Below are 11711 nucleotides of genomic sequence, written 5' to 3' on the forward strand. Positions count from 1 at the left end.
GGAGCCAGTGGAGGCGTCGGAGACGATGGGGGAGGCGGCGGTGGGAGTGGAGGACAGAGAGGCGGAGGCAGTCGGACGAGAGGGCTTGGGTGGGGGTTGGGGAGGGTTGAATGTGGAGGAGGGGGAGTTGCAGAGAGTTGTGAAGAAGAAGAAGAAGAAAGGGAGTTGGGAGAGTTTTTGAGTGAGAGTGGGACATGTGTTATTCATTTAAGTGGGTGGGGAGCAAAGTTGAGAAGTTAGGGTGGGGAGTAAATTTGCTCCCTCTTTTACACCACCACCACCCCCATCAATTACTAATATTGTACGATATGTAATGTTCGTATTAAGCATATCGTATCATATTCACATTAAAATCTGTTACTTATAACGAATCTTGAGTTATCTAGAAGTCAATTAGAGACGATGAAGCTTATTTAGCAATCAATTTGTGTCGATCAAGATCATCTACGAGTCAATTGAGTCAACCAAGGATATCTACTACTCCCTAATATGGGGTAGCCAATCTTATTAAACTCGTTTTAACCCGAAAGGTAAATAGTAATTAGTAAATAAGTAAATGAGTCAAGGGTGAAGCACTGAAGCGTAGCCCAACCAAAACCGTCCACAAGACCTAGAAATAGACGTCACAAAAATATCAGACAGTTCCACGTGTCGAGGACCTGGCTGGAAATTAAAACCGCAAAATTGTCATCAGGAGACGACACATCGTCATGAAGCGTTTTAACGCCAAGTCCTCCCGCGTTGGGCCCCACCACCCACCACGACAAGCCGTTTCCTTTCTCCAAATGCATAAAAAGACCCTCCTGCCCCTGGACACGGCTCCCCACGCGGGAGGGGCATAATCGTAAAAGCCGACACGGGGGGTGTGGGGTAGACGACAAGCGAAACGGCTCCATTTTGTAGGTGTAAGTAAGAGAGAGGAGGGGAGGTGGTGTGTGTGTTGCGTTGTGTTGACAACTGCCACCCAATACCAGAGTGGCCACAGCTTAACAAAGCCTTCTTCCTTTTCCTTAACCTCTCTCTCTTATTCTCTCCTTCCCTTCACTTCTCATCAAACCCAAAACCTTCCATTCTCTCTCTCTCTTCTCTGATCTGTTCAACTCTTACTCATTGAGATTAAGGGTCCTGCTTCGTTTGTGAAGGCGCTCTGTCACTCAGTCTCGGGAGATCTCGCCGGAATCTGGTTGAGCATTTTGGTGGAATTTGGTCGATCTAGAGAATGTGGTGGATGATGGGCGAGGGTGGAGGTGCTTACTGCTCTAAGAAGACCGACGATTACTGCGCCGATGTTTGTGGCCAGGTACTGCTTTGTCATTTTTATCTTAATCGATTTGTGGTTTTAGGGGTTTTCGTTTAGTGTTGTTGTGTAAGCATCGATTGCTCAGATAATGTAGCCGCAATGGGATTATGAAGTTCGGGGGATTTGTGTTTCAAAGTTATGAACTGATCGGGATAGCAAACGTGTTTGTGTGGGTGGGATTAGATAGTCTGGTGTTTGGTTATCAGATCAGAGAAAACTAAAGTCCTGCTTTTCTTCGTTATCGAGTATGAATTTTGGTGTGTAAAGACGTTTTCTCTATTGGGAAATCATGAATTTTTCAAATTTATTCTCTTTGGTTGTTTGGTTTGTGCTATGATTAATTTGGGCATAGCCGCATAGGTGTATTGGACCGTAAAATAAATGCAAGTTGGAATCCCAGAGCCAGCCCATCTCAACAGTATTAGCTGCAAGTTTTGGTTTAGAAAATTCGGGACTCTTTCTTTCTATCTATCTTTCCCAACTAAGTGAATATTATAGCTTTCGCCTTTTTAACAAACTAGTCTTGTTTTGATTCTTTGGAAAAGTCAGGGTAAACCTATAGAATAGGTAGTCTTTTCTGCGGAACACAATTGTTGTGGCTGTCTATAAATCTGAATCTGTTTTTCTTATTGATGAAGTTCTGTGTTTCTCAACTCTATGTTCTTTACTGTTTTGCAGGAATCAGGTCGACTGATAAGCATGTCAAGAGTCCGCTGCATTCTCCGTGGCTTTGATTTAAGGGCTCTCATCCTTATCATCATGCTTATTCCAACATGCATCTTTGGCATATATGCACATGGACAGAAGATCTCATACTTCTTGCGGCCGCTATGGGAGTCACCGCCCAAACCTTTCCATGACATCCCACACTATTATCATGAGAATGTGCCCATGGAGAAGCTCTGCAAACTTCACGGCTGGGGCATCCGCGAGTACCCAAGGCGTGTCTACGATGCTGTGTTGTTCAGTAATGAGATGGATATCCTTACAATAAGATGGAAAGAGCTGTATCCCTACATAACGAAATTTGTTCTGTTGGAGTCAAATTCCACATTTTCTGGACTTTACAAGCCTCTTCATTTTGCACGAAATCGGGAGCAGTTTGATTTTGTTGAACCCCGGTTGGAATATGGGACAGTTGGAAGAACATCCCAGAAAGGGGACAACCCATTTGTTGAGGAGGCATATCAGCGATTAGCTTTGGACAACCTTCTTCAATTAGCTGGTATTACCGACGACGACTTGTTGATAATGTCGGATGTGGATGAGATCCCAAGCAGACACACTATCAATCTCCTGAGGTGGTGTGATGATACCCCTGAAGTTATTCATCTTCGGCTGAAGAACTATCTTTATTCCTTCGAGTTTCTTGTAGACAACAACAGTTGGAGGGCCTCAGTACACAGGTATCGAGAGAATGTGACCAAATATGCGCACTATCGGCAGACAGATGAAGTCCTGGCAGATGCAGGGTGGCATTGCAGCTTTTGTTTTCGCAAAATTAGTGAGTTCATATTTAAGATGAAGGCATACAGTCACAATGATCGAATCAGATTTAATAAGTATCTCAACCCTACAAGAGTGCAGAAGGTAATCTGCAACGGAGATGATCTGTTTGATATGCTTCCAGAAGAGTACACATTCAAGGACATCATCGGCAAAATGGGCCCTATTCCTCATTCCTACTCGGCTGTTCATCTCCCGTCCTATCTGTTGGAGAATGCCGAGAAGTATAAATTCCTGTTGCCTGGGAATTGCAAAAGAGAAAGCTAGTGAGCACCCTCTTTTCAGTAAGTTTTTGATGTCTGCTGTAAAGATAGTTGGTCGTGCAGCTTCTGTGACTCCTCATGATGGGTTCAACCGAACAATCGATGACTGTGGTGTATCGCTGACATAGCTGTCCCTCATTCTCAGCTACATTTATAATCTCATTCTTTGGAAATGTTTCGGGGCTGAACAGAGACCTCTGGGTATTTAGGGTAATCTTGTGTACATAACTCTTACTGGAGTTCGGTTTAGTATAAGGTGGAGCTTGCCTGGCCTGTCTATTGGAATGGAAGAGCTTGCTGCTGCACTTGAATCAGTCGTCACAAGTCTTATGTTCTCTTAGCTTTGAGATTGCATGATTCATGGATATACCGAAATTATTAGTACATGGGTGCCTACCCTTGTTGGGAAATTTTGCTTATGAGACATTATTGGTTTATGCGGTAAAGCTGACTTTGTTTGTGACATCTGAATTGCTTTTAGATCTTCTATTGATCAAATTGCATAATATATAGTGCAGTCTATGCGACTTTTCCAGTATTTATGTTCATCCTGTCATTTCAGGTCTTTGTTTAGTACCAGTTAACCTTGCATAACTAGTATAAACCATATAACAGACATTCAAGACTCAAAATTCTTGCATTCTGATTCCGGTACTAACACATGTGTGAAATCTATGGAACGTAGAAATTGCTGCTCAACTTTAAACTTAGTTTGGAGACCTTGCTCTCAATCCGCTGCAGTCTGAGATTATCATCCCCTGCTTATTTCAACTTTGGCAGTGTCTTGTTATCTGAATCTCTGATTTCATTTTCACGTATGATTTTGTCGGGAAGAGATGGAGATAGTTTCAATGATGAACTGTAAACTATGGTTTGTTTAATACAGAACGATACCAAAGATAATTTCTTGTACACATGTAGCTGTATCTGAATTATCATAAACTACAACACTCTTTGGGTTTTTTATTCACTGCCGATCTGTCTCCGAAGTAGTTTGGCCTATTCTCTGGTTTCGACAACATGGCTCAACTTGTGTTAATCTAAACATCATAGCATAGTTTATTTTGATGAGCACAAGACATAAACAGGACTGCAGGACTGAGACAGAGCATAAGTGCTACAATATTAGTGATAATACCAAAGGGACTAACCATTGATTCTTAAACATAGATGGCCAATCCTTTTGTTACTTCAGTCAAAGTAAATCGAGAATAAATGATCTTCTCATATCCCTTCAAAGTTGGGATTCCAGAATAAAGTAGAGGCATAGAAATGGCACAGATACACCTCCAAGTATTTCATATGCATATGCTATTCTTACTCATACACTATCAATGTCCTGATACGAGATGCATTCTTATCTAGTTTGTAGTTGCATTACTGCCATTACATTATGGTTGATGAAGCCTATAAATTGCACCCCTCCACATGAAGAGAGACATCCCAAAAAACTCAACATATATAGAACAATATGCGTCGCACCTTTGGGTTTGAGCAGCAGAGCTATAGTGTGCACCAAGGGGCTCAACAACATAGCTACTCCATGCACCAGGAGGAGGCTTGGCACTCAAACAATGAGTACCACAACCATATTTCAGGTGTGAAAATTGTTCCTGCAGCTGCTTCAATGTGTTTTGATTCTGAGTTTTTGAAACATAAGGCAATGTTCAATGGAAGCCATGCTTCAAATGATGGATGGCATGGCCAGAACATGCACCAAAAGCAAAGTAATAGATGGTCTCGCTCTGGCTTCGGCTCTGGCACAGGTAGTACTAGTTACTATAGCCATGCTGCTTCTGGCGCTGGCTCTAGTGGCATAAAGTACTTGCCTGCAACCAGTGTTCTCGATGCTTCACAATTCTCAAATGGTGGTGCTTTGTTCAACATTGTATCAACGCAAAATAATGGTGGATCATATGGAACTATCCAGGAGGTGAAATATGTTCCAGCTGCAACAATGAGAGTGCAGGAAGTGAGATACGAGCGCAGCAGTACCAATTGGCGCGGCGATGAGGATGATGACCTCCAGCATTGCATAACGGGTACCGGAATGTTGAGTGGATTTCAAAGGATTGAGCCTAAAAGGAGAGATCTTTGCCATCAAATTAGGCAGGGTGCTTGGTGTTAAGTAGTGACTACCTAAGTAGTCCAAGACACCAAGTGCATCCTCTACTACATTATGTACTCAGTCACTCGTTTCATTGCTGCGCATGCGTAGTACCTTATCAAACGATCCAAAGACTAAATAAAGAGCACTTGTTGACAGCCCCAATTTTATAGCTTCATCATCGTTTCGGTGTGAGAGTTGGCCACATATAGCTTCATCATCGTTTGCATTACAACTTTAGAAGCACTAGCTAGCAAGTACTAATAATAGAATCAATAGGAACTTGGGAAGCACTAAAATATGAATCAGGTTAGTTTGTCATCCCTCATTGTGATCCTCGATTCATCAATATGAATTGCGTTAATAACACGATATTAATAAATTGCAATTAAAATACATAAGATATACTTAGATACCAATAATTTTCACAATAAAGCATAAGATGTATCCTCAATATTTTATCCTCCTCGCTATTTCTCAGTTTCAGTTCTTAATTTCTTATGATGATTATTGGATGATTATTGGTCACTGGTAGATCAGTTATGCCAGTTATATATATATTTTAGGTATGTGAACTGTAATAAAGGATGATTTCTGCATATATATATATCTAGGTTATGCTAATTGGGTTTGGCCATGAGTACACATGATAGCTAGTTTACTTCAGAAACTAGAATATCTAGTCATGATCATGTCAAATTGACACATACGTTCTTCGTCGAAAGATTGATCACATACGTTAAGTACTATATATAGCTTCTTCATCAGATTAAAACTCAGTAACCCATATTTCTCAATCTGTACCTAGTCATATAATTAAGTAACATCCGAATTTCATATCAGATATTCCATTCATAAAGCTCCCAAGTTGATTGAAAGGTCTAAAGCCACAGTATCAATATTCTAGCTTTTCTAATCAGATTGTTTGTATATCTCACTAGAACCATTCGATATATACTCTCTTTATGGGATTCTTTAGACCACCAAGTTGGAGCATTAGATTCAATCTTATCGTTCAGGAATCAAATGCAGCTCAAATTTCAAACCAAATTACTACACGTTTTTTCATTTTCCATATCTATATAAGTCCTCGAGCACTCCTTACCCAAACAAAAGCAATACTGAAAACTACTGCTGTCTACTTACAGAAAAGAAAATCATGTCTTTCAGGAGTGGTTCCTCAAACGAGTTCCTGTCCTTCTTTGCATCAGAAGTTCAGCAACCTATGCATAACAGGGCACCTGCTACTACCAATTCCCATCATCGCCCAAAACCCCATGTCAGGTTCATTAATGAGGAGAAAGTAATCGAGGTGCCGAGGAGGCCACAGGTTGTGACACAGTATGTGGTTCAGGAAGATGTTGATGATGAAGCTGCTGCATTTATCAAGATGGAGCACACAAAATTCCAGATGAGGCAGATGACCATGTCAGATTACTGAGGATGGATAGCATATAACTCTATATATACCCTTTATAGCTCTTTAGGGTTGTGGGATAAATAAACTTGTGTTAAGCCGCCATGCTATAAATAATGTCAAAGCCATTAGATTGCTTTCAAATTTGTACCTCATTATATTTTGTGTATCAGACTATCAGTATTGTTCATGATTCCTGGTGTGACATTGCATCTTCAAGTTTGTACGCACTATGTTTTTCATTTCATTTTCGCAGTCTCAATTTTAGACCAGGATCTAATCCTAGGTTGCCAACCTAAGATGTTATGCATTTGTGAATCGAAACCTGGCAATTTACTAAACTTTTTATTGTTACCATTGGAGACAAATTGATTTGTTGTAAACCCCAAAAAGAGAAGCATCATTTTCTAAGCCTGTTTTTTCAAATGGTATCAGAAATCAGAATGATCCGAATGATATATCTTTTTGAAATGGCATATACCAAACATGCTGAAATCTTTTTTTTTTAGTCAAAAAATGGTGGTCGGGTGGGACTACCACTCCGAGGCCGGGAGCAACATGGGTATGGCCTCTCCCTATATGATGTTTTTCACTTGTAACATCATGGGAGCAACATGGGAGCAACTAGTGGTCATTACCAAGAGTATTACTGTAACATTCGCCCAACAAGCAGACCCAGCATGCTTACCACTGGACAAATATGCTGAAATCTTTAAGTCATGTGCTTCACTTTGTTTGTTTAATACTTTAATTTGGTTATTGCTTCAAAGACTTGACTTACCTTATCCCTGTAAAGATTTCAAGCACCGAACTTTGAGTTTCTCAGATTTGGAAGCAGCAACAAAAACCATATAGCAACAAAAACCATTATTGCTCATCTACTTAATGATCAACTGGTACCTACTTGTACACCCAAAACAAAACCAAAGCAACATCGGTAAAAAAAACGAAGTCTCTTAATCCTGCTCAAAAAGCAACAGAACAAAAAAAAGGGTACAGCAACAGTATGAACTAAGCACTCCAAAAACCTCATATTAATTCGGTAAAAAAGAACAAAGAACACATCCTTCTTGTTGTTGTAGGTTGTTGTTCTTGTTATTGGTGTTCATAATCTGTATTAGCAAACAGAGCGGCAGAGAGGGCAAGTAGTATGGTCATTATCAAACCACTTCTCCAAGCAACCTTTGTGGAAGAAATGCTTGCAAGACAATTCACTAACCTCCTGCTCCTCTTCAAAACCACACAGACACACACAACACTCCACCATCATAGCCAATCTGCTCCCTCCTCCTCTCTTGCTTCTCTTGTGGCACATCGACTTGTACCGCGCCACCGAGACTCGTCTCTCTCTAGTGTTACACCCATCTGGACCATCCTCCTCTAGGTTCTGAGTCGACGCAGCCACATTGGCGCCACTCATTACTTGGAACACGGATCTCACCATGCTCTTGAGCAGCGCCACCGACAGCACCGTGTTCATTACCAGCACCGGTAGCACCCCCTCCGATGTCCCCGGAAAGTTCGACAGCCCCATTTTGTTACCAGTGAGAAAGTCTTAGTTTTGAGCTCTTAAGTTTTATTTAGGAAGAAGCAAAACCAGAGGGATGTGTGTGCTTCCACAAGACGAAGACCATGACCTAAGTTTGGGCGCGGTGATAAATAGAGAGGGGGGAGGGTTAGGAGAGTTAACCTAACCATGGTTGGGGGATGTGAGGCAACACGTGGCGACACGTGTAGGGCTTCACTGTAGAGTAACGAAGAGGACACGTGTCGCGGGGACCTTGGGGGAGGGTGAATGAGGTGGCGCGTTGTGGCGGGGCCTTTCATTAGGGAAAGCGGGAAGTTTCTTGATTACCGGAGGAGGGCCGGAGATGGGTGTCGGTCAGAGACACCAAAGTATAATGGAGTCTTTGATACGGAATCTCTTGGTAACCAGTTGCGCGTGGGGTCCACGTTCCGGTGTGGGGATTCATCGTCAGCACCGAAAAGGAGAGCCCGGCCAGACATCCTATTCAGACCTGAAAATGTGACAACGAAATGGTAGCTGGCTACAAACGGGTGTTGTGACTTCTGACGACCTTGCTTAGAAGCCTTGGAGCGTTTTAAACTTTTAATGTTCTCGCGGCATGTACTTTCAAGTGGATACGATATATTTCTACTGATTTGTAGCGATTACATGTAAGAACGAAATACCTGTTACAAACTGTCGGGATTATTGATCGAAAGTTGTCGGCGAGTATTTTGATGGATGCTGTAAAATAATTTATTGTCAATATATTATTAGTTTACTCATCTCCCGAGCTTCACTCAATATGTGAGTTATATTACGTTTTAGCGGTATCTCTTTCTGATGGCCCTACAAGGACGAGTCATTGGGTTCGTCTGACCTCCTTTCATTAAAAAAAAAATTTGTAAGAAGGTAATGTGGTATTTATTTTTTTACAGTCATAACATTTTGTCATGAAAATTTAGAATTAGGGTGGATGTTGAAACTAGAAATGATGGCTGCAATTTAGAGCTATTAATCTTACTTTGAAGTGATTCAAACGTTAAATTGTGACAAAATTTTTCTCTAGAATGTCTGTGTGAATGAGCTTGGAAGTTCGTTACATTCTAAAATTATCGCTTGTTTTGCAAGCAGCTAGCTGTACAGATTATCCCCTTTAGGGCACGTTTACTAACTTGGAATGAAAATTATCATGAATCGATATAAAAAACAATCGGTATCAACAAGAATCGGTATGAGAATATTTCATATCATTCTAATGTTTACTTATCATAAGGAATCAAAACAAGAATGAAACTAATTACGATTGATGTTGTTTACTTACCATATGAAATCAGAATTAAAACTAGTTTGATTACTAAAATACCCCTACACAAAATGAATTTAAAATACCCTTAAAATACAATATGATGAAGGATAAAGTGTAGAGACAAAGAGATAGCAAGAGAATCATCATCTTATTCATTGATAGGAGCCATTTATATAGGGAATTACACAATACCAATATGGTAAGAATATGAATACATAGATCTAGTCTAACTACATATCCTATTGGCATAAGGCCAAGGCACACATAGAGAATATCCTAGAACACTCCCCCTTGTGCCGCGCGCTGATATGCCGATGGTGCTGATCTGTTGCCTCGTCAAAAACCTCGTCAAGTCACAAAAACCCTGTGGGAGAAAAACTGAACCTTGATCGTAGGAGAAAAAGAGTACAACGCACCCTTCACATTTGATAGTGACATGTATGTATGTGCTAGACTCCCCCTGAAGTTCGCACCTCCCCCTGATCTTTACATCAATCATAGGGCTCTTCCTGATTCTCACTAATCACGGAAGTTTCAACAACTTAGCATGTCAATACTCTTTAACATGTCTTCAAATGTGGCATTGGGCAATGATTAACTAAATCATGCCGTATTGTCCTCAAATGATCTTTTACACTTAGATCTTGAGGGGAAGGTCGCTTGTGAACTCAAAACATAAGTTCGTGCAAGAAATCAGATTTCCGCGCAGCATGACCTTCAATTACTAGAACAGTCGTAACTTCCTCTAGGAAATACATATGAACGAACCGTAAACGGTTTTGGAAACTAGACTCATTTAGCATTCCAACTGTATATTACACACATTCTGGTTCATCAGGAGCTGTTCACAAAATCCCGTCGAAGTTGACTGTTTTGCCAAAATCAGATTCTCGGACAGATTCGTCATACTTTACGAAAACGGCCATAACTCACTCAATATGATAGGTATGATCAAATGGTTGGTGTCCCTGGAAAGTAGACACATAGACCTTTCCAATGGTACCAATTTCACCATTTTCCAGTGAGTGAGATTTCCTATAGGTCCCGTGGAAGTTGACCTATAAACCTTGGCAGATTCTGATTTCGCTTTTGATGTGTCTTTCTTATGTAGGGATAGAATAAGCCTCAACCTTTCATACTATTAAGTATTGAAAAAAGGAGTTACTGCCATTACATTGGCGTTGCATGGGCGCATAGCTAGCTTAGCTTTACAACTTTTCATAGCGATAGAGATGTCAAGTCTTTCGTATTGTGTTGAGTACATTGATGCGTCTTATTGTACTTAGATGGGAACTCCATCTCTTAACACATATTTGTCATCTTGCTTTAGACAAAACAACGGATCTCTCTTTAGAGCAAAGACCTTGACTAATCATGGAAGTATATGTAGGCCTCACTAGTTATAGAGCGCCTAAGCCGATTGATCATCAATACAGTCATCTTATCGAGACTGTGTCTTCCCAAGATCTTTTTCTTCGGATGTTGATACATATTGACATCTCTTGATCCATCAAGAGTCCATGTAAATCCGGAATGAACACGCAAATGCATAATTCACCATATCCCTTCCAAATCAAGTAGAATCCATGTGCGTTTCAATAGCTTTAGCAAACGCGTGCTACTGTGGTCTGGAGCCACTTGATTCAGATGAATGAAGTCCGTTTAAGACCTTCATGTATATCTCTGATCCCATAGAGATGTTATTATGACCACATTCATAGGCTGCATGTTCAGTTAGTCGGAAACTACCAAACTGACAAAGTAGTGGAGTTCAATGACATCCATTACGAGAGCATATCTCATCGTAGTCGACCCAGTGCGTGTTAATGAGAGACCTTGCGCCATAAGGTGAGTCTAAGCTCTTGTTCTCACTACGCTATCTAACAAAGGCATAGTTGATAGGGTTTAGCTTGCGGTGTCGGCATCACCTGCCCAATGACCTATCTCTTTGTTAATGCTGGATCGCATCTTTCCATTAGGCCAATCAACTAAGTTGATATCCATCAACGAAGGGTGGTTTGATAGTAGACTCATTATCCCACGTCCTCATGTACACTAGTGTAATACTTGTAGAGATCTCTATATGAATTGGATTTGACATTGAGGCGTCCCCCAACGATAATCACAATTCAGACTTCATGAGACGGATTTGAGTATCACTAATCAATGGATCAGGTTGTGCCAAGCTCGCTTTCTTTCTAGTGCAAGACAATATCGAACCTAAGAGCCTCCCTCCTTTTAGGGAGCCACACGGCCTTGTGACACCAATTTTGCCACTATATGGCGTCACCATATCACCATC

The 11711-nt window shown here is 41.0% G+C and overlaps 2 protein-coding genes across 2 annotated transcripts; one reads left to right on the forward strand and one right to left on the reverse strand.

Moving 5' to 3' along the window:
- The first annotated feature begins 926 nt into the window (after positions 1 to 926).
- LOC101312728 (beta-1,4-mannosyl-glycoprotein 4-beta-N-acetylglucosaminyltransferase-like) lies at positions 927 to 3858 on the forward strand. The gene is made up of 2 exons (XM_004299172.1): positions 927 to 1300; positions 1979 to 3858. Exons 1-2 carry the CDS (start codon positions 1220 to 1222, stop codon positions 3071 to 3073), a joined length of 1176 nt encoding a protein of 391 aa, XP_004299220.1. The 5' UTR covers positions 927 to 1219; the 3' UTR covers positions 3074 to 3858.
- Positions 3859 to 7533: 3675 nt separating this feature from the next.
- On the reverse strand, positions 7534 to 8503 carry LOC101313019 (RING finger protein 150-like). The gene has a single exon (XM_004299173.1). The coding sequence runs from the start codon at positions 8125 to 8127 to the stop codon at positions 7711 to 7713; it is 417 nt and encodes a 138-aa protein (XP_004299221.1). The 5' UTR covers positions 8128 to 8503; the 3' UTR covers positions 7534 to 7710.
- Positions 8504 to 11711: the final 3208 nt, after the last annotated feature.

Source organism: Fragaria vesca, linkage group LG5 (assembly GCF_000184155.1).
Source record: "Fragaria vesca subsp. vesca linkage group LG5, FraVesHawaii_1.0, whole genome shotgun sequence".
In the NCBI taxonomy this organism is placed as follows: domain Eukaryota; kingdom Viridiplantae; phylum Streptophyta; class Magnoliopsida; order Rosales; family Rosaceae; genus Fragaria; species Fragaria vesca.